General features: G+C 48.2%; 1 protein-coding gene across 3 annotated transcripts in view; it reads right to left on the reverse strand.

The window, feature by feature from the left end:
* Positions 1-23,805, reverse strand: part of LOC147121593 (ribosome-binding protein 1-like) — a 241,499-nt gene that overhangs the window by 209,141 nt on the left and 8,553 nt on the right. For all 3 annotated transcript variants that reach the window (XM_085981956.1, XM_085981957.1, XM_085981955.1), the window contains exons 2-5: positions 16,891-17,013; positions 15,474-15,626; positions 9,069-9,187; positions 3,037-3,190 (exon numbers count right to left, since the gene is read on the reverse strand). In XM_085981956.1, the coding sequence (XP_085838082.1) occupies positions 3,037-3,190; positions 9,069-9,187; positions 15,474-15,626; positions 16,891-17,013 (549 nt within the window). The remainder of the gene's footprint in view (positions 1-3,036; positions 3,191-9,068; positions 9,188-15,473; positions 15,627-16,890; positions 17,014-23,805) is intronic.

Genomic DNA, 23,805 nt, shown 5'->3' on the forward strand with positions numbered 1-23,805 from the left:
CCAGTTTGTGTTTCTCTCTCTCCCTCCCCAGTTTGTGTTTCTCTCTCTCCCCCCAGTTTGTGTTTCTCTCCCTCCCTCCCCAGTTTGTGTTTCTCTCTCTCTCTCCCCAGTTTGTGCTTCTCTCTCTCTCCCCAGTTTGTGTTTCTCTCTCTCTCTCCCCAGTTTGTGTTTCTCTCTCTCTCCCCAGTTTGTGTTTCTCTCTCTCCCTCTCCCCGTTTGTGTTTCTCTCTCTCCCTCCCCAGTTTGTGTTTCTCTCTCTGTCTCCCCCCAGTTTGTGTTTCTCTCTCTCCCTCTCCCCGTTTGTGTTTCTCTCTCTCTCTCTCCCCAGTTTGTGTTTCTCTCTCTCTCTCTCCCCAGTTTGTTTCTCTCCCTCCCCAGTTTGTGTTTCTCTCTCTCTCCCCAGTTTGTGTTTCTCTCTCTCTCCCCAGTTTGTGTTTCTCTCTCTCCCTCTCCCCGTTTGTGTTTCTCTCTCTCCCTTCCTCCCCAGTTTGTGTTTCTCTCTCTCTCTCCCCAGTTTGTGTTTCTCTCTCTCTCTCCCTAGTTTGTGTTTCTCTCTCTGTCTCTCCCCAGTTTGTGTTTCTCTCTCTCCCTCTCCCCGTTTGTGTTTCTCTCTCTCCCTTCCTCCCCAGTTTGTGTTTCTCTCTCTCTCTCCCCAGTTTGTGTTTCTCTCTCTCTCTCCCTAGTTTGTGTTTCTCTCTCTCCCCAGTTTGTGTTTCTCTCTCTCTCTCTCTCCCCAGTTTGTGTTTCTCTCTCTCTCTCCCCAGTTTGTGTTTCTCTCTCCCTTCCTCCCCAGTTTGTGTTTCTCTCTCTCTCTCTCCCCAGTTTGTGTTTCTCTCTCTCTCTCTCCCCAGTTTGTGTTTCTCTCTCTCTCTCTCCCTAGTTTGTGTTTCTCTCTCTGTCTCTCCCTAGTTTGTGTTTCTCTCTCTCTCTCTCCCCAGTTTGTGTTTCTCTCTCTCTCTCTCCCCAGTTTGTGTTTCTCTCTCTCTCTCAGTTTGTGTTTCTCTCTCTCTCTCTCCCTAGTTTGTGTTTCTCTCTCTGTCTCTCCCTAGTTTGTGTTTCTCTCTCTCTCCCCAGTTTGTGTTTCTCTCTCTGTCTCTCCCTAGTTTGTGTTTCTCTCTCTCCCCAGTTTGTGTTTCTCTCTCTCTCTCTCCCCAGTTTGTGTTTCTCTCTCTCTCTCTCCCCAGTTTGTGTTTCTCTCTCTCTCTCCCCAGTTTGTTTCTCTCTCTGTCTCTCCCTAGTTTGTTTCTCTCTCTCTCTCCCCAGTTTGTGTTTCTCTCTCTCTCTCCCCAGTTTGTGTTTCTCTCTCTCTCTCTCCCTAGTTTGTGTTTCTCTCTGTCTCTCCCTAGTTTGTGTTTCTCTCTCTCTCTCTCTCCCCAGTTTGTTTCTCTCTCTCGCTCCCCAGTTTGTGTTTCTCTCTCTCTCCCCAGTTTGTGTTTCTCTCTCTCTCTCTCCCTAGTTTGTGTTTCTCTCTCTGTCTCTCCCTAGTTTGTGTTTCTCTCTCTCTCTCTCCCCAGTTTGTGTTTCTCTCTCTGTCTCTCCCTAGTTTGTGTTTCTCTCTCCCCAGTTTGTGTTTCTCTCTCTCTCTCTCCCCAGTTTGTGTTTCTCTCTCTCTCTCCCCAGTTTGTGTTTCTCTCTCTCTCTCTCCCTAGTTTGTGTTTCTCTCTGTCTCTCCCTAGTTTGTGTTTCTCTCTCTCTCTCTCTCTCTCTCCCCAGTTTGTGTTTCTCTCTCTGTCTCTCCCCAGTTTGTGTTTCTCTCTCTCTCTCCCCAGTTTGTGTTTCTCTCTCTCTCTCCCCAGTTTGTGTTTCTCTCTCTCCCTCCCTCCCCAGTTTGTGTTTCTCTCTCTCTCTCTCCCCAGTTTGTGTTTCTCTCTCTCCCTCCCCAGTTTGTGTTTCTCTCTCTCTCTCTCCCTAGTTTGTGTTTCTCTCTCTCTCTCTCTCTCCCTAGTTTGTGTTTCTCTCTCTGTCTCTCCCCAGTTTGTGTTTCTCTCTCTCTCTCTCTCTCTCTAGTTTGTGTTTCTCTCTCTCTCTCCCTCCCCAGTTTGTGTTTCTCTCTCTCCCTCCCCAGTTTGTGTTTCTCTCTCTCCCTCCCTCCCCAGTTTGTGTTTCTCTCTCTCTCTCACAGTTTGTGTTGTTCTCTCTACGCGGGACGGGAGGATGGGTCAGCTGCATGGCTGTAACACTGAGGCCCCAGTTCCGCCACCCACAGCGAAGTTCTGCACCATTTCTTTTAGAAGTTACAAAGCGCGGCCCACTGAGAGCTCAGTTGGTGATCGCATGGAACTGAGCCACGTAGGCCGGGATCGTTTCCACTTTGATTCCTGGGGTTAGCCGATGTCAAGGTGGGTGGGGAGGCTGTAATACTAAAATTGGTTTTGTAGGCTCTGAGCTGGGGAGGACAATTAAACAAAAACAGGTGAGGGGGGTGAAAGACTTGCATTTATATAGCGACTTTCACAGCCTCGGGACATGCCAAAGCGCTTTACAGCCAATGAAGTGCTTTTTGAAGTGTAGTCACTGTTGTAACGTGGGAAACGCAGCAGCCAATTTGTGCACAGCAAGCTCTCACAAACAGCAATGAGATTAATAACCAGATTATCTATTTTAGTGATGTTGGTTGAGGGATAAATATTGGCTAGGACACAGGGGAGAACTCCCCTGCTCTTCTTCCAAATAGTGCCATGGGATCTTTTACATCCACCTGCGAGAGCAGGCAGGGCCTCGATTTAACATCTCATCTGAAAGACGGCACCTCCGACAGTACAACACTCCCTCAGTACTGCACTGGAGTGTCAGCCTAGATTGTGTGCTCAAGTCCCTGGAGTGGGACTTGAACCCGCAACCTTCTGACTGAGAGACGAAGGTGCTACCCACTGAGCCACAGCTGACAGCTAAGTTGGGGAGGGCACAATAAAAACAAGGGGAGGTTGGGAGAGAGAGGGAGGGAGGGGGGCTGCAAAAAATCACAAGATGCTGAATGAAGAGTAGGAATTGCACGTTATGCGGCGGACAGAGTTGGGAGAATCTGCTCTCATTCACCTGAAGCTGGGTGAGTTGCTGCTCGTACTTGTTGACCTTGCCTTCCAACACCTTCCTCTGTTGCTCGTCCTGCTGGAGGGACTCTGACTTCTCGCTCAGATCCTTGCTCAGTTTGGCACACTCCTGCCGCAATTTAGCCAGCTCGGCATTCTGCCTACGGCAAATGTTGAATAGATTCAGTCCCAAAGCAAAAAAACACGTCTGGAAACAAACCAGCTACCATGTACAGTAGGCCGAGAGCATTGGCAGTCTAAACTGTCTGGCTGGGCAATAGACCGTCTGCTGTGTATTATCAACTTTCTCTCTGAGTATTTCTAATGGGCCAAAAATTCAGGTCCCCACGGGTGAGTATGCGCTGTGTACTCACGCGTAGGGCCAACGAAAGTGCCGGTTTCGTGCATGCACTGCACATGTGCTGGAAACCGGAACTTCCGTTCCCTTGAAGGAAGGAGTTCGGAGGTCAAACGCGTGCGCCGAAAGGCAGCACGTGCGCCTGGAACTTCCGATTTTTTTTAATTTTTTTTTTTTACAGTTTTCTCCGTGCGGGTAAGTCCCTAGCAGCTGCGCATGAAAAAAGCAGTCGCAAGGCCTGCTTTTAACAAGGTAAGAGGTTAATTAAGTCAAATTAAAACATTTTTTCCACAGGTTTATCATTTTAAAATACTTTAAAGAAACGCAAGTTTATTTTTAGCCCCGTTAAAAACTTTAATTAATTTTTTCAAAAATTTAAATTTTTGTTTATAATAGTTAATTTATGTAATTTATAGTTATTTTTTAAAAAAAAATTATTTGAAGTTTTACTTAGGTTTTGGGGCCGATCTCTATTCATAGATTTGACAGGTCTTCCTGTCAAATCTATCAATAGAGATTACCTTCTCCGATTGGCTCCCCATGGCCCACGTGATCCCAGGGGCAGCTGGAGGAGGCCCAGGATCGGAATCCCACGCGGCCTCACAGCACAATGGCAGGCACGCTATGTAAGTGCAGGTCGGGGGCTTGCACCTGCGGGAAACCTCCGACCCGAATTTCTGGCCCAATTTAATTGTATTTATCTTTGATAATAATTTCAAGTTGCACAGACTTTCTTCCCCTCCCAAAACCTTTTGTTTGGACTTAATCCTCCGACGTTTCGAGATAATCCAAGAGAGTGGGGCCTGAACACTGTCTGTGACAGCCAGCCAGTCCTCTTTGTTCTCACACACCGCAAACATTCAACATCAAAACAGGCCATGCCAGCACAACACACTGTCACACTGCTGATACACTGTGTGCACATCGCAAGTTAGGATACACACTGACATACACATACAGACACACTGTCACACTGGGCAGGATTTTCATTGGGCCGTGGAGGCGGGAGTGGCGGCGTGTGCGGAGTTAAAATCTCGAAATCGGGGGGCACGAACCCATCCCGCCCCCATGCCAGTTTCAAAGGAGGCGGATACCTGACCTGTGCTGGGACCCGCCTCCCCGAGGCGGGAAGGGGATTAGTGCCAAATAACTGCCTGTTAACGGGTAGTTAACAGGCAGTTTTTAGCTGAATCCCTATTTTTATTGCTGAAGTGTGGGATTCCCGACGGCTCCAAACCGCGCCAAGTTAGCGAGGCTGACCGTCAGGCTGAAGGGCTTGGAGCGTTCGAGATGTCCGGTGTTCAGGTGAGTGATGGGTGCATGAGTTCAGAGGTAAGTGTATTTACCTTTACAGCCTTCCTTCCTTCAGGTCTCGGGAGTCCCTCATCTCACCGGCACAGAAAGCAGAATGGCCGCGAGCTGTCAAAAGTTGCAGCATTCAGCTTTCTGTTATGGAGAGATCTCTAAAACAGCCTGAGAGGAAGGAATTAACTTGGAGTACAGATTGTCAGTGTTTGACAGCTTCAAACAGCTGTCAAACGCTGATATTTCATCTGTCAAAAGCTTTTGACAGATGAAATGTCAATCTGTGACGTCACCTGTTGCCAGGTGGCCCTTAATTGGCCCGCTGAGCCCGCTGGGCGAGCTCAACAAGGTCAAACAAGTGAAAATCGCATGGGTTGGCCACAATTCGATGGAGGCGGGACTACAACCCCGAAAGTTGTAGTCCCACCTCCTACACGCCTCCTCAATCAAAATCCAGCCCACTGTGTGCACATCGCAAGCTAAGATACACACTGACACACACACACAGACACGCTGTCACACTGTCACACTGCTGATACACTGTGTGCACATCACAAGCTAAGATGCACACTGACACAGACACGCCGACATGCTGACACATGGACACATCACAGATATGGTCACACACGCACACAGACACTCCCACACATACCAACACAGACATGGGCAAGAGGCCCTGATTGTAACCCAACGATTTGAAGCCAATGGAGTGTAAAATCAGGCAAGGTGTAAATTGGAAGTCTGACCCGAACCAGCCCTATTCTTGGGGATATGGTGCTGTGCTTATACATTACAGCAGTTATCAAGAAGTTAAGACTGAAATCAGGGACAGATTTCGTCGATTTTCCAGTGTTAGTCACACACATTACTGCCAATGTTTTTTTTTAATTATTCATTCTCGGGATGTGGGCGTCGTGGCATTTATTGCCCATCCCTAGTTGTCCTGAGAAGTGGTTTGAAAAGACTCAACGCCTTGCTGAACCATTTCAGAGGGCAGTTAAGAGCCAACTACATTGGTGTAGGACTGAAGTCACGGGTAAGGAAGGTGGGTTTTCTTCCCTAAAGGACATGAGTGAACCAGTTTTATGACAATTCAACAGCTCCCTAGTCACTTTTACTGACACCAGCTTTTAATTTGCAGATTTAAAAAAAACTGAATTCAAAATTCTCAAACCTGGTATTATTCAACCAACCCCTGGTCTACCCCCCACCTCCACAATCAATCCTCACACTGGCATCATTCAAATGGGAAACATTTAAAACGGTGTTCGGCAGAGTCCAGGAAAAATATGTTCCGCTAAAAAACAAGAACAAGCTAAACACCAATGAGACACCATGGATGAATAAAGCCATAAGGGAAAACGTGAGAGTAAGGAAAGAGGCATACATTAAGTACATGGGCAGCAAGGGAGAGCATGACAAGAGAGAATACGAAGAGATTAGGGGAGAAGTAAAAAAAAAATTAGGAAAGCAAAGAGGAACTATGAAATTAAATTATCAAGGAACATAAAACAAAATAGTTAAATATTTTACAGGCATGTAAATAAAAAAAGATCAGGATGGGAATAGGGCCACTAAGGGATGGACAGGATAATACCACAGGTAACGATAGAGAGATGGCAGAGATATTAAATAATTACTTTGCTTCAGTATTTACCAGGGAGATAGAACAGGCGGACATGACGTTGGATGATGAGATTAGTAATGAGATAACTGCATTTAAAATAAAACGAGGAGATATACTAAATAAACTAATTAAACTCAGAGGATAAAACCCCTGGTCCGGACAGATTACATTCATGCATTTTAAAAGAATCTAGGGAAGAGATAGCAGAGGCATTGCTACACATATTTAGTAACTCGTTAAAAAAAGGTGTAGTGCCAGAGGACTGGCGGATAGCTAACGTAATACCTATATTTAAGAAGGGGGATAGAACATGTCCAGGGAATTATAGACCAGTCAGCTTAATATCAGTGCTAGGAAAAATAATGGAATCCCTACTAAAGGAGAAAATAGAAGAACATTTAGAAACCAAAAATATAATAATAAATAGTCAGCATGGATTTCAAAAGGGAAAGTCTTGCTTGACCAACCTGATTGAAATTTTTTGAAGAGGTAACAGAGAGAATGGTAATGCAGTAAATGTAATTTATCTAGATTTTCAAAAGGTCTTCGATGAGGTACCACATAATAGACTAATAAATAAGGTCAGGGAATGCAGAGTCAGGGGACAAGTAGCAGAATGGATTGCTAGCTGGCTTCAAGACAGAAAGCAGAGAGTAGGAGTAAAGGGTAGCTATTCAGAGTGGCAGAAGGTGGGTAGTGGTGTTCCACAAGGATCAGTGCTGGGACCACTGCTGTTCACAATTTATATCAATGATTTAGACTTTGGAATCAAAAACATAATTTCTAAATTTGCAGACAACACCAATTTGGGGGGATAGTTAATACTGAGGAGGACTGCAACAAATTACAAGAAAACATTAATAAACTTGCAGAATGGGCATATAATTGGCAAGTGAAATTCAACACAGATAAACGTGAGGTATTACACTTTGGTAAGAAACATAAGGAGGTCACATATTACTTGGAAAATAAGAATCTAAATGGGGTAGAGGAGCAAAGGAATCTGGGAGTACAAGAACACAAATCACTAAAAGTATCGACACAGGTTAACAAGGCCATAAAAAAGCAAACCAAGCACTAGGGTTTATTTCTAGAGGGATAAAATGGAAAACTAGTGAAGTTATACTAAACTTGTATCAAACCTTGGTTAGACCACACTTGGATTACTGTGTACAGTTCTGGTCGCCATATTATAAAAAGGATATAGAGGCACTGGAGAGGGTGCAGAGACGATTTACAAGGATGATACCATAAATGCGAGGGTATACATATCAGGAAAGGATGAACGGGCTGGGCCTCTTTTCTCTTGAAAAGAGAAGACTGAGGGGTGACCTAATAGAGGTCTTTAAAATTATGAAAGGTTTTGATAGAGTGGATACAGAGAGAATGTTTCCACTTGTGGGAAAGAGCAAAAATAGAGGCCATCAATATAAGATAGTCACCAAGAAATCAAATAGGGAATTCAGAAGAAACTTCTTTACCCAGGGAGTGGTGAGAATGTGGAACTTGCTACCACAGGGAGTGGTTGAAGCAAATAGTACAGATGAATTAAAAAAAAATTTTTAAATTCATTTCTGGGATGTGGGCGTCGCTGGCAAGGCCATCTTTTATTGCCCATCTCTAAGGGGAGGCTAAATAAGCATAAGAGGGAGAAGGGAATAGAGGGTTATGCTGATAGATTTAGATGAGGAAATATGGGAGGAGGCTGGAATGGAGCATAAACGCCAGCATGGACTGTTTCTGTGCTGTATATTCTAGGTAATCCTATGTAAACCTGGTATAGCCCCCCAACCTCCACAATCCTCACACTGGCATCATTCCCCCTGCTCTAAACCACCCCCCCCACAATCCTCACATTGGCATCATTCCCCCTAGTCCCCCCCTCCACAATCCTCACACTGGCATCATTCCCCCTGGTCCCCCCCCCTCCAGAATCTTCACACTGGCATCATTCCCCCTGTTCCAACCACCCCCCCCCCAATCCTCACACTGGCATCATACCCCCTGCCCCCCCTCCACAATCCTCACACTGGCATCATTCCCCCTGGTCTACCACCCCCCCTCCACAATCCTCACACTGGCATCATTCCCCCTGGTCTACCCCCTCCACAATCCTCACACTGGCATCATTCCCCCTGGTCTACCCCCCCCCTCCACAATCCTCACACTGGCATCATACCCCCTGGTCTACCCCCCCCCCACAATCCTCACACTGGCATCATTCCCCCTGGTCTAACCCCCCCTCCACAATCCTCACACTGGCATCATACCCCCTGGTCTACCCCCCCCACAATCCTCACACTGGCATCATTCCCCCTGGTCTAACCCCCCCTCCACAATCCTCACACTGGCATCATACCCCCTGGTCTACCCCCCCCACAATCCTCACACTGGCATCATTCCCCCTGGTCTAACCCCCCCCCTCCACAATCCTCACACTGGCATCATACCCCCTGGTCTACCCCCCCCACAATCCTCACACTGGCATCATTCCCCCTGGTCTAACCCCCCCTCCACAATCCTCACACTGGCATCATATCCCCTGGTCTACTATCCTCCAAAGACAATTCGCTTCCAAGCTCTCACGTCCCAGTATTAGTGGATCTCAAGCTCAGCCAATCCAACCCAGTAACCCAGTACCAGCCCTTCTGTGAGATCAGCAGTTGGCAAACTCTGTGGTTGTGAGTCTTTGTAACGATGGCATTGGAGGCGTTCTCAGCACTGGCTGGAGCACCGTAACTATTCTTACTTGCTTTCGGTCTGACTTGTGGCCTGGTTGAGGGCATCCCTTAAAATAGAGTTCTCCTGTTGTAGACGTGCTATTTGGGCGGTGGGCCCATTCTCCAGCTGCTCCTGGAGCCCTCGGATCTGCAATGGAAACATTCTACCATCAGTAACAAAAAACAATACCAGCACTCCCCGGAGATGGCTTAAATGTTTTTTTTCGCACACACACACGCACAGAGACGCTTGCTCAGCTCTTGAATATCGCACACTGGTGTGAAATAAGATAATCCTTATGGCAAACCTACCAGAAAAACAGTTTCTACTAACTGAAGGGACAAAAGAAAAAACTCCTACACATACACCCGCCCCACCCCCGCACCAGTTGCAGTCATCTGGAACTATCGCAGGACCTACACTGGCTCCCAGACTGGCTACGCCTCAAATTTAAAATTCTCATCCTGCTTTTCAAATCCCTCCATGGCCTCGCTGCTCCCCATCTCTGTGGTGTGGAGATGCCGGTGTTGGACTGGGGTGGACAAATGTAAGAAGTCACACAACACCAGGTTATAGTCCAACAGTTTTATTTGAAATCACAAGCTTTCAGAGCGCTGCTCCTTCGTCAGGTGAAGTGGAGAGATGCATAAAGACACATCTTATATAGTCAGAGAATAATGTCAGATGATTACAGGTAATCTTTCTAACTGCCCTTTATCACACCTCAGCAGAGAGATAATCACAGCAATCAAAGGTGTGAATAGTGTCCAAACAGGTCAGTCAGGAAAACATTACATCAAAGAACAATGAGGTGGGGCCACAAGGGATCAAATGTTGCAGATGCTGGGGTCTGTATGAAAAACAAAAAACAGACAAAAAACATTTTTTTTGCTGGAAATCACAGCAGGTCCGGCCGCATCTGTGTAGAGAGAACAAGCCAACGACGACTCGAGTCTGGATGACCCTACATCAGGTGGGGTTACATGTAGCGTGACATGAACCCAAGATCCCGGTTGAGGCCATCCTCATGAGTGCGGAACTTGGCTATCAGTTTCTGCTCTACGATTTTGCGTTGTCGTGTGTCTCGAAGATCGGAGGCTGAATGTCCTTGACTGCTGAAGTGTTCCCCGACTGGGAGGGAACACACCTGCCTGGCGATTGTTGCGCGGTGTCCATTCATCCGTTGTCACAGTGTCTGCATGGTCTCGCCGATGTACCATGCTCCGGGGCATCCTTTCCTGCAACGTATGAGGTAGACAACGTTGGCCGAGTCACATGAGTATGTACCATGTACCTGGTGGGTGGTGTCCTCACGTGTGATGATGGTATCTGTGTTGATGATCTGGCATGTCTTGCAGAGATTGCCGTGGCATGGTTGTGTGGTGTCGTGGTCACTGTTCTCCTGAAAGCTGGGTAATTTGCTGCGAACAATGGTCTGTTTGAGGTTAGGCGGCTGTTTGAAGGCGAGTAGTGGAGGCGTGGGGATGGCCTTAGCGAGGTGTTCGTCGTCATCGATGACATGTTGAAGGCTGCGAAGAACATGGCGTAGTTTCTCCGCTCCGGGTAAGTACTGGACGACGAAGGGTACTCTGTTGGTTGTGTCCCGTGTTTGTCTTCTGAGGAGGTCTATGCGATTTTTTGCTGTGGCCCGTCGGAACTGTCGATCGACGAGTCGAGCGTCATATCCCGTTCTTACGAGGGCGTCTTTCAGCGTCTGTAGGTGTCCATCGCGTTCCTCCTCGTCTGAGCAGATCCTGTGTATTCGCAGGGCTTGTCCATAGGGGATGGCTTCTTTAACGTGGTTAGGGTGGAAGCTGGAGAAGTGGAGCATTCTGAGGTTGTCCGTGGGTTTGCGGTAGAGTGAAGTGCTGAGGTGTCCGTCTTTGATGGAGATTCGTGTGTCCAAGAATGAAACCGATTCTGAGGAGTAGTCCATGGTGAGTTTGATGGTGGGGTGGAACTTGTTGATGTTATCGTGTAGTCTTTTCAGTGAATCTTCGCCGTGTGTACGTCTCTGGATACGTCGAGGGCATCCTGAAACCCATCGTACAGGGAACCCCCAGCTTCTGTCGCGACACTACAGACTTCTTACAGAAACTCAGCACCCACGGACCAGTTGAACCAGGAACACTCCTCGCCACGATGGACGTCTCGGCACGCGACACCAGTGTCCCCCACGATGACGGCATCGCTGCGACAGCCTCAGTACTCAACACCAACAACAGCCAATCTCCAGACGCCATCCTACAACTCATCCGCTTCATCCTTGACCACAATGTCTTCACCTTCGACAACCAGTTCTTTACCCAAACACACGGAACAGCCATGGGGACCAAATTCGCACCCCAATACACCAACATCTTCATGCACAAGTTCGAGCGAGACTTCTTCGCTGCACAGGACCTCCAACCAACACTATACACCAGATACATCGATGACATTTTCTTCCTATGGACCCACGGCGAAGAATCACTGAAAAGACTACACGATAACATCAACAAGTTCCATCCCACCATCAAACTCACCATGGACTACTCCTCAGAATCGGTTTCATTCTTGGACACACAAATCTCCATCAAAGACGGACACCTCAGCACTTCACTCTACCGCAAACCCACGGACAACCTCAGGATGCTCCACTTCTCCAGCTTCCACCCTAACCACGTTAAAGAAGTCATCCCCTATGGACAAGCCCTGCGAATACACAGGATCTGCTCAGACGAGGAGGAACGCGATGGACACCTACAGACGCTGAAAGACGCCCTCGTAAGAACGGGATATGACGCTCGACTCGTCGATCAACAGTTCCGACGGGCCACAGCAAAAAATCGCATAGACCGCCTCAGAAGACAAACATGGGACACAACCAACAGAGTACACTTCGTCGTCCAGTACTTCCCCGGAGCGGAGAAACTACGCCATGTTCTTCGCAGCCTTCAACATGTCATCGATGATGACGAACACCTCGCTAAGGCCATCCCCACACCTCCACTACTCGCCTTCAAACAGCTGCCTAACCTCAAACAGACCATCGTTCGCAGCAAATTACCCAGCTTTCAGGAGAACAGCGACCACGACACCACACAACCATGCCACGGCAATCTCTGCAAGACATGCCAGATCATCAACACAGATACCATCATCACACGTGAGGACACCACCCACCAGGTACATGGTACATACTCATGTGACTCGGCCAACGTTGTCTACCTCATACGTTGCAGGAAAGGATGCCCCGGAGCATGGTACATCGGCGAGACCATGCAGATACTGCGACAACGGATGAACGGACACCGCGCAACAATCGCCAGGCAGGATTGTTCCCTCCCAGTCGGGGAACACTTCAGCAGTCAAGGACATTCAGCCTCCGATCTTCGGGTAAGCATTCTCCAAGGCAGCCTTCGAGACACACGACAACGCAAAATCGTAGAGCAGAAACTGATAGCCAAGTTCCGCACTCATGAGGACGGCCTCAACCGGGATCTTGGGTTCATGTCACGCTACATGTAACCCCACCTGATGTAGGGTCATCCAGACTCGAGTCGTTGTTGGCTTGTTCTCTCTACACAGATGCGGCCGGACCTGCTGTGATTTCCAGCAAAAAAAATGTTTTTTTGTCTGTTTTTTGTTTTTCATACAGACCCCAGCATCTGCAACATTTGATCCCTTGTGGCCCCACTTCATTGTTCTTTGATGTAATGTTTTCCTGACTGACCTGTTTGGACACCATTCACACCTTTGCTTGCTGTGATTATCTCTCTGCCGAGGTGTGATAAATGGCAGTTGGAAAGATTACCTGTAATCATCTGGCATTATTCTCTGACTATATAAGCTGTGTCTTTATGCATCTCTCCACTTCACCTGACGAAGGAGCAGCGCTCCGAAAGCTTGTGATTTCAAATAAAACTGTTGGACTATAACCTGGTGTTGTGTGACTTCTTACATTTCCCCATCTCTGTAACAACCCTCTGAAAACTCTGCGCTTCTCCAATTCTGGCTTCTTGCACATCGTCTGAATTTCATCGCTCCATATTGGTGGCTATGCCTTCAGCTCTGGAATTCCCTCCCTAAACCTCTCCACCTATCTCTCCTCCTTTTAAGGCGCTCCTTAAAATCTACCTCTTTGACCAAGCTTTTGGTCATCTGTCCTAATATTACCTCATGAGGCTCGGTGTCAAATTTTGTTTACTGACGCTCTAATGAAACGCCTTGGGACGTTTTACTACTTTAAAGGCGCTGTATAAATATAAGTTGTTGTTGTTATTGTTAAGATGCTCCCTTCACACCCCAGTGGTTACGCGGCCAAGTATAAGAGCTCTTCTGTTCCTCTTTATAGCTCGACTCGTTTTTGACCAGTCCACTGAGAGGGCTGACTGGCAGTCGTGTCTTACCCTTTAGAACGGAAAGCCAAGCCATAGGTTTGTCTCGCCCCGCAAGAGCTGTCCCTCAAGGTCGGCTAAGCAGAGAGTAGCAGTGGCAGTCACGGAGGAGGTGGTGGCAGCTTTACCTGTGGCCCAGCTGAATGGGGTTGTGAGGGAGGCAAGAACCCATGGTGTGGGGGGAGGGGAGTGGGGAGAAAAAAGGGATTAACAAATATAGGAAGGAGAAGAGGGAAATAAAATAATGAGACTATTAGTATTTAGGAGGGGGGGGGGCTTAACTAAGACATTTATTATTTTCTCCCCATCCTCTCTATTTGCCTCCCTATGCCACACACTACCCCCAGATCAAGAGGCTGAACAAGCAGCCTCTGCCCATGCTCTTGTAATTGCTGCCCGTGACCAGAGTTGGCATAAAGGGACCCTCCCTTAGATTTCCCCTGCCCTTTGCAGTTATATAAAGCTCTGGTTAGTACTGTGTTTAGCTCTGGCCACTGCACCTCAGGAAGGATCTATTGGCCTTGGAGGGGGTGCAGTGTAGTTTCACCAGAATGATACCGGGGCTAAAAGGGTTACATTATGAGCACAGGTTGCATAGACTGGGCTTGTGTTCCCTTGAATATAGAAGATTAAGGGGTGATCTGATTGGAGTGTTTAAGATGATCAAAGGATTCGATAAGGTAGATAGAGAGAAACTATTTCCTCTGCTGGGAGAGTCCAGAACAAGGGGGCAGAACCTTAAAATTAGAGCTAGACCGTTCAGGGGCGATGTCAGGAAGCACTTCTTCACACAATGGGCAGTGGAAATCTGGAACTCTCTTCCCCAAAAAGCTGTTGAGGCTCGGTCAACTGAAAATTTCAAAACTGAGATTGTTAGATTTTTGCTAGGCAAGGGTGTTAAGGGAAATTAAACCAAAGCAAGTAGATGGAGTTAAGATACAGATCAGCCATGATCTAATTGAATGGCGGAACAAGCTGGAGGGGGCTGAATGGCCTATGTTTTGATTTCCTCTCCACCACTCTCAAGGTGAGGCTGCTCTCCACATGCCGCCCCCCCCACCCCCTCAACAAATCACCTCACTCATCACTCTGGGGGCCTAGAGTGAAATGACCCATGTCATCATCCCCAAAGACACCGAATAAGACGGTGGTCTCTCCTTCGAAACCCTGAGAGCGTGTAGGAACGTGACAGCAATCACAAAGTTACAGTATTTTGACAGCACGCCTGCGGACTGTGAAACACACTCGGTCCTGTGGGAGAACGGGCAGATACCTGCACAATCTTCACTTGGCACCCAGAGGCATGTACAAAAACCGCAACGTCGGGCCGCCCACTGACATCGGCAGAGGCTCCTCAACATTTTGGAACAGGTTAGACCAAATAAGCTCAAGCAATGAGGCCCCTTCCTCTAGCCCATGCATGTCCAACTTTTACATTACGATTTACTAGTCTACTTTGGCAGACTTCAAACTGGAAGATCCCACTCACAGCAGGACGAAGAGGTCAGTATGGACCTGTACTAAATCCACGCCAAGGATTTGAATGCTCCCCTTTATATTTCGCGACTGCCTCCACATATTCTGTGCCTTCCCCCCCCCCCACCCCACCCCACACTACCCTTGGGAGAGGAGTCTCCATACTGGTTCCAATGGAGGTCCAAGGCTGCGAGTGATCGGCTGCCTGCACGAGGCCTGGGAGAATTCCACTTCACCCTCGGCCATTCGAAAGGCCACGTTCAGCTCTCGCCCCGCGGGGCTTCAGCAGTGTGAAAACGGCACGGCCCGCCAGCAAGAAAAATCATAATGGCGGCCAGCACCGGTGGCCTTCTCTGCCTTGCCGACGGCATTTCCTCTGGAGGGAACTCTGGAAGATGGTCTCCTGAAGCAGCTCCTCCAACAGCACGAGCTCCGAACTCGGGGCTACTTTCAGCCGAGGAGCTGCAATGTAACACGTGGGAGACGGGGCCAATCTTGCCTTAACACGGGAGGGTGGTGTGGTACCTAGGATGTGTTAGAGCAGTAACTGGGTTAAGGGGTAGTAGGTAACTAGTCACCTTGGCCTGCAGCTGCTGTGTCTCAGTAACCTGGTCCTGGTAGCTGGCCTGCATCCGGGTCTGCATGGCGTTTAGCTCCTCCTCCCGCACCGTCAGCTGCTCCTTCAGTTTCATCTCGCTGGCAGAGGCTTTGGCCTTTTCAGCTACAAGTTCCTGAAAGGTACAAGAGCAATTCAAAAATATATAGTACAGACAAGTAAAATAGACAGTTTCTACCCTCAGCTCCTGCCCTCTTCCTCCGAGATGCTACCCTCAGCTCTTGCCCCCTTCCTCCGAGGTGCTACCCTCAGCTCCTGCCCCCTTCCTCCTAGGTGCTACCCTCAGCTCTTGTCCTCTTTCTCCGAGGTGCTACCCTCAGCTCCTGCCCTCTTCCTCCGAGGTGCTACCCTCAGCTCCTGCCCTCTTCCTCCGAGGTGCTACCCTCAGCTCCTGCCCTCTTCCTCCGAGGTGCTACCCTCAGCTCCTGCCCTCTTCCTCCGAGGTGCTACCCTCAGCTCCTGCCCTCTTCCTCCGAGGTGCTACCCTCAGCTCCTGCCCTCTTCCTCCGAGGTGCTACCCTCAGCTCCTGCCCTCTTCCTCCGAGGTGCTACCCTCAGCTCTTGCCCCCTTCCTCCGAGGTTCTACCCTCAGCTCCTGCCCCCTTCCTCCGAGGTTCTCCCCTCAGCTCTTGTCCTCTTCCTGTCTGGAGACTGGGAAAAAGTTTTAATTGCTTTTATTTTGTAGAATATAACGACCGCCGATCAAAACAACGATTTTGTACCGATTTGATGGTGGGCATGAAGACACTTGTAAAGAATGCTGTAAACACCCCTCTAAGAAAATTCTTGTTAAAGTATCATAGATTAGGAGCAGGATGCAAGCAGTGGGAAAAACAGATGATAAACTTCTGGCAACTGTTAGCAGGGGCCTGCATCCTGCAGAGATAACCAGGAGAGAAAGAGGCAGAGGAGAAAAGGGAAAACTGAGAAGAATTAACAGAAACAAAAGTGGAGGAGAGAGAGAGGGGGGGAAAGGCTAAGGAGGTGAGAGGAAAGCAAGTGAAAGCAAAGAAACTGCAGTGAAAGGAGGAATGAGACAGCAAAGTAAAAGGAGGAGAAAAACAGAATTAACAGGATAGAAACAGATGTGAAAGGAGAAAAGCAAGTTACAGATTTACAGCTACCACTATATTTGGCTCGATATGTGTGTGCGAGGTTCTGAGAATGTTTGCTTACTTGAGCTCAGTAAACAGTTTTCTTTATACCTTTATCATTCGATGGAACATTTTAAAAATTAAAAACAAAGTTTAAAAAAAAAGCAAATTTCAAGCCAGTCTGACTCAGAATAAACATTTCTAGGTTGGAGTAAATAGTCTTTTGAGAGATTTGAGGAGAGGACTAGACTATCTATCAAAATGCGAGCGGAGTCCACACCGTACCTTGCCGACCTCCCGAAGTTTGTTCTTGGCAGCGCTGGAGTCCTCCTGTTCTGCCACAAGCTGCTTCTCTTTCTCGTCCAGTTGCCGTTTCAGGGCTGTTACCGGGTCCCCTTTCTGAGTAGCCTATAAATCACAAAAAAAGAATCAAAATGAATTAGTAAGATAGATAATACAAACACACGGTACATTAAACTCTTCAATCTTGCCCTACATATCCTGATCAAACCCAGAGGGAGAAATAAAACAAACAAATCAGAGTCGAGAAGAAAGAAAACTGCAATTTATACAGCGCCTTTCACGACCTCAGGATGTTCCAAAGCGCTTCACAGCTAACAAAGTACTTTTTGGAGTGTAGTCACTGTTGTAATGTAGGAAACACGGCAGCCAATTTACACACAGCAAGATCCCAAAAATAGAAACGTGATAATGACCAGATAATGTTTTTAGTGATGTTGATTAAGGGATAAATATTGTCCAGGGCTCCGGGGAGAACTTTCCTCTTCTTCTTCGAAATAGTGCTATCACCCGAGAGAGCAGACGGGGCCTCGGTTTAACGTCTCATCCAAAAGACGGCACCTCCGACAGTGCAGCACTCCCTCAGCACGTACTACAATATCCAACCAGATCTCCTCCTTCTGGGCACTGGGAAAGACTTCCCACCAGTGTCAGCAAAAAGAAACCGGATGGAAGTTCCGCCGACTGACACTGGGAAAAGTTGGTGCAAAACTCAAGGGAAGCTGATGGGGGTGGGCTGCACACAGTCAGCAGAGCGTAGTCCAGTTTGATTTGTAATGTAATTTGAGGCACTGTGCTTACACAATGTTGCCAGGGTAACCGATTCTCAAAATATTGCAATTTTCACCCACAGGAATTGAAGAATACAAATACCGGCTACAGAAAACTCCATCCACCCACTCAAACACAGCAGTAAACTGGGGGTCCAAAGCAGTTCTCTGCTCCTCTATGAGTGATCAGATGCGAGGTGAGGCTGTAATCCCGCTGGGCAACATTAGGAATGGGCTTGGTAGCAAATTCCATCCAAATTCCTCCGTCCTTAGTCCGTTAAATAAAACATGTAGGTTAAACAAAGGAATTTGGTACCAGTGTGTTCTTTCCACCCGAATGTCTCAGACCCAGACTGATTCCTTGGCATGGCGCTCATCTCTCAGGGCCTGCCAGGCGATGGTTGGCAGTAGTGGTGGAAGGCCCGGTGATTCGCCTGGTGGACGGAGAAGGACCAGGAGTGGCCATTTCTCCTTGTAAGGGCGGGGAAAAAGTCAGATGGAGGTGGCATCTCCGAGTCACTGTCGCACAACTCCTAGCAGTTGGTCAAGGGAGTGCGGGGGCGCGGGGGGGGGGGGGGGGGGGCGGGGCGGGGGACACTGGTGGAAGTCTAAGAGCAGAACTCTCAAACCGCACCCTCCTCCAGACAGAAAACTCCAAGTGAGCTATAGAGATACAAAACGAGTAAGAGTCAAGCAGTCTGGCTCTCTTTGGAAGGTACAACGTATGTTTTTATTAAGTATAGGCTTAGAGCTTTTATTCATATGGGTATTACATAGGTCTATGCTGTGGCTCAGCGGGCAGCAATCTCACCTCTGAGTCAGAAGGTCGTGGATTCAAGTCCCACTTAAGCACATAATCTAGGCTGGCACTCCAGTGCAGTACTGAGAGAGTGCTGCGCTGTCAGAGGTGCCATCTTTCTGATGAGACATTAAACCGAGGCCCCGTCTGCTCTCTCAGCTGAGCGTAAAAGATCCCATGGCACTTTTTCGAAGACGAACAGGGGAGTTCCCCCCAGTGTCCTGGCCAATATTTATCCCTCAACCAATATCACTAAAAACAGATTATGTGGTCGTATATCACATTGCTATTTGTGGGATCTTGCAGTGTGCAAATTGGCTGCCGCCTTTCCTACATAACAACAGTGACGACACTTCAAAAGTATTTCATTGGCTGTGAAGCGCTTTACAACATCCTGAGGTCATGAAAAGCACTAATTTTTAAACAGTCGTTCATGGGATGTGGGCGTCGCTGGCAAGGCCAGCATTTATTGCCCATCCTGAATTGCCCTCGAGAAGGTGGTGGTGAGACACCTTCTTGAGCCGCTGCAGTCTGTGTGGTGAAGGTACTCCCACAGTGCTGTTAGGGAGGGAGTTCCAGGATTTTGACCCAGCGACGATGAAGGAACGACAATATATTTCCAAGTCAGGATGGTGTGTGACTTGGAGGGGAACTTGGAGGTGGTGGTGCTCCCATGCGCCTGCTGCCCTTATCCTTCTAGGTGGTAGAGGTCGCAGGTTTGGGAGGTGCTGTCGAAGAAGCCTTGGCGAGTTGCTGCAGTGCATCTTGTAGATGGTACACACTGCAGCTATGATACGCCGGTGGCGGAGGGAGTGAATGTTTAAGGTGGTGGATGGGGTGCCAATCAAGCGGGCTGGTGTCAAGCTTCTTGAATGTTGTTGGAGCTACATTCATCCAGTCAAGTGGTGAGTATTCCATCACACTCCTGACATGTGCCTTATAGATGGTGGAAAGGCTTTGGGGAGTCAGGAGGTGAGACACTTGCTGCAGAATGCCCAGCCTCTGACCTGCTCTTGTTGCCACAGTATTTATGTATCTGGTCAATGGTGACCCCCCCCCACCCCCCAGGATGTTGATGGTGGGGGATTCGGCGATGGTAATCCCGTTGAATGTCAAGGGGCGGTGTTTAGACTCTTACTTGTTAGAGATAGTCATTTATGGCACTTAGAACATAAGAAACAGGAGTAGGAGTAGGCCACTCGTGGTACGAATGTTACTTGTCACTTATCAGCCCAAACCTGAATGTCATCCAGGTCTTGCTGTATACGGTCATGGACTGCTTCATTATCTGAGGAGTTGCGAATGGAACTGAACACTGTGCAATCATCAGCGAATATCCCCACTTCTGACCTTATGATGGAGAGAAGGTCATTGATGAAGCAGCTGAAGATGGTTATATACCATTTAACTGTAGTGTAATTGGTGGGATTGATTTGATTTAATTTAATTTCAATTACTTAAAGGGTAAGTCATGACAGGAGAGCCCGGCCCCGTGGTATGCTCCTCCTGTGCTATGTGGGAACTCAGGGACACTTCCTGTGTCCCTGACAACCATGTGTGCAGGAAGTGTAAAAAATAGGACCTCAAAGGTAGTAATCTCAGGATTGCTACCTGTGCCACGTGCTAGTCAGAGTAGAAATAGAAGGATATTTCAGATGAATACGTGGCTAGAGGAATGGTGCGAGGGGGAAGAATTCAAACTCCTGGGACATTGGAACCGGTTCTGGGGGAGGTGGGACCAGTTCAAACTGGACGGTTTGCACCTGGGCAGGGCCGGGACCGATGTCCTAGGGGGAGTGTTTGCTCGTGCTCTGGGGGAGGGTTTAAACTAAAATGGCAGGGGGTTGGGAAATTGAGCAGGGGGAGAGAGGAAAGGGAAACAAGGATAAAAGCAAAAGATAGGAAGGAGAAAAACAAAAGTGGCAGTCAGACAAATCAACGGTTTAAATCAAACATGGCCACAGTAAATAATAATTCTAATAGGTCTAAGAGTGTTAAAAAAACAAGCCTGAAGGCTTTGTGTCTTAATGCGAGGAGCATTCGTAATAAGGTGGATGAATTAGCTGCGCAAATAGAGGTAAACGAATATGATTTGATTGGGATTACGGAAACATGGCTCCAGGGTGGCCAAGGCTGGGAACTCAACATCCAGGGGTATTCAATATTCAGGAAAGATAGGCAAAAAGGAAAGGGAGGTGGGGTAGCATTGCTGGTTAAAGAAGGGATTAACACAATTGTGAGGAAGGATATTAGCTCTGATGATGTGGAATCTGTATGGTTAGAACTTAGAAATACCAAGGGACAGAAAACGTTAGTGGGAGTGGTATATAGACCTCCAAACAGTAATGCGGAGGTTGGGGATGGCATTAAAAGGGAAATTAGAGAAGCGTGCAATAAGGGCACAGCAGTCATCATGGGTGACTTTAATCTACATATAGATTGGGCTAACCAAATTAGTAACAATACTGTGGAGGAGGAACTCCTGGAGTGCATACGGGATGGTTTCCTGGACCAATATGTCGAGGAACCAACTAGAGATCAGGCCATCTTGGACTGGGTATTATGTAATGAGAAAGGATTAATTAGCAATCTTGTTGTGCGAGGCCCCTTGGGTCGGAGCGATCATAATATGAGAGAATTCTTCATTAAGATGGAGAATGAAGTAGTTGACTCAGACTAGGGTCCTGAATTTAAATAAAGGAAACTACGATGGTCTGAGACGCGAGTTGGGTAGGGTTGATTGGGGAATGTCACTCAAAGGATTGACGGTGGATAGGCAATGGCAAACATTCAAAGACTGCATGGATGAACTACAGAATTTGTTCATCACAGTTTGGCATAAAAATAAAACAAAAAAGGTGACTCAACCGTGGCTAACAAGGGAAATTAGGGATAGCATAAGATCCAAGGAGAGGACATATAAATTGGCCAGAAGAAGCAGTAAAGCTGAGGATTGGGAGCAGTTTAAGATTCAGCAAAGGAGGACAAAAGGGCGAAAATAGAATATGAGAGTAAGCTTGCAGGGAACATAAAAACTGACTGTAAAAGCTTTTATAGATATGTGAAGAGAAAAAGATTGGTGAAGTCAAGCGTATGTCCCTTGCAGTCAGAATCAGGGGAATTTATAATGGGGAACAAAGAAATGGCAGACCAATTAAATACATATTTTGGTTCTGTCTTCACAAAGGAGGACACAAATAACCTCCCAGAGATGTCGGGGAACATAGGGTCTGATGAAAGGGAGGAACTGAAAGAAATCAGTATTTGTAGGGAAATGGTGTTAGGGAAATTGATGGGATTGAAGGCGGATAAATCCCCAGTGCCTGATAATCTACATCCTAGGGTACGTAAGGAAGTGGCCCTAGAAATAGTAGATGCACTGCTGATCATCTTCCAACATTCGATGGAATCTGGAACAGTACCCATGGATTGGAGGGTAGCTAATGTTACCCCACTATTCAAAAAAGGTGGTAGAGAGAAAACGGGGAATTACAGACCAGTAAGCCTGACATCGGTAGTGGGGAAAATGCTAGAGTCCATTGTAAAAGATGTAATAGCAGAGCACTTGGAAAACAGTGACAGGATCGGACAAAGTCAACATGGATTTACAAAAGGTAAATCGTGCTTGACTAATCGACTGGAATTTTTTGAGGATGTAACTGGTAAAATAGATAAGGGAGAACCAGTGGATGTGGTGTATTTGGACTTTCAGAAGGCTTTCGATAAGGTCCTGCATAAGAGATTAGCGTGTAAAGTTAAGGCACATGGGATTGGGGGCAAGGTATTGACTTGGATAGAGAACTGGTTGGCAGACAGAAAGCAAAGAGTTGGAATAAACGGGTCTTTTTCCGAGTGGCAGGCAGTGACTAGTGGGGTACCGCAGGGATCGGTCCTTGGACCCCAGCTATTCACAATATATATTAATGATCTAGACAAGGGAACTAGATGTAATGGCCTAGAAATTCAGTATAGCCACGTTTGGGGCGCTACAGCATGGCGTTCGCCAACTTTTGCGCCCGGCGCAACTTAGCGCCACCTTCGCCGATATTCAGTTGCATCGCCCCAAGAGGTTGCTGCTGCACTAAAGCAGGCGATACACGACTATCATTAGGCGCTAAGCCGGCGATCCGGGGTGCAAACACCGAAGGCGGGCGCAGCGCAGGTGCGGCGAGTTGCTCATTGAGGGCAGACAGTCAGGCGCCGGTCAGCACTTAAAGGGGGAGGGTGGAATTGCTTGGCTGCCACGCCCTGCACACTGCAGCCCTAAGGCAAGGCCTGAACACTGCTTCTGGAACAGCTCCACGCCCAGGAGAATGGAGAAGGCCAGGGAGAGAGCGCAGCGCTTCGGCGAGGGTGACCTGAGGCTGCTGGTTGGCGCAGTGGACCGCAGGCGCCATATCCTCTTCCCTGAGGGTGGCAGGAGGCCGCTGCCCTCCGAATATCAGAAAGCATGGAGGGATGTGGCAAACAGGGTCACGTCCAACAGCGTGGTTGGCAGGACACCAACCCAGTGCCGGAAAAAATTCAACGACCTCACTCGGGTTGTCAGGGTGAGTACCCTTTCCAGTATCCTCCTCATCCCTGCATGTGCACCTCACTTTATGGCCAAACAGGTCTGAAAGCCCTAATGGCCAGCCCTCATCCAGCAGCTATGGGACTGTCATGAAAAGCACTTGCGCAATCAGGACTTTAGACACTGTCAGGGCTATTCGACCATGGGAGGCAGTGCGGGCAAGATCAGGGCTTGACACTGTCAGGGCTAATCGACCATGGGAGGCAGTGCGGGCAAGATCAGGGCTTGACACTGTCAGGGCTAATCGACCATGGGAGGCAGTGCGGGCCAGATCAGGGCTTGACACTGTCAGGGCTAATCAACCATGGGAGGCAGTGCGGGCAAGATCAGGGCTTGACACTGTCAGGGCTAATTGACCATGGGAGGCAGTGCGGGCAAGATCAGGGCTTGACACTGTACTTAGAGGCGGTCCTTTCTCTTGCAGGCCATGCTGGCGCATAACAGAAGACAGCAGCGACAGACCGGGGGAGGCCGTCCTGACCTGAAACAGCTGAGCGACCTCGAGCAGCAAGTGGAGTGGATCATGGCAGGCCGGCTGAGTGGCCCCGTCACCACTGGAGATGCTGACCCTGTTCTGGGCACCAATGGTAAGGTCATCACCTTTTTGACCTCTCCCTTTCCACTTGCGCCTCAAACCAGCATCCTTTGCCACTATCGAACCAATGCAATGCACAGCAGCACTCATGCCTCCCTTGCTGCCGCCCTGTCCTCACTCTAAAGCAACTCTTGTGCCTCCCTGCTTTCAGATGGTGACTCGC

Source organism: Somniosus microcephalus, chromosome 3 (genome assembly GCF_052327205.1).
Source record: "Somniosus microcephalus isolate GS21.2 chromosome 3, FLI_Smic_1.0, whole genome shotgun sequence".
NCBI classification, from domain to species: Eukaryota; Metazoa; Chordata; class Chondrichthyes; order Squaliformes; family Somniosidae; genus Somniosus; species Somniosus microcephalus.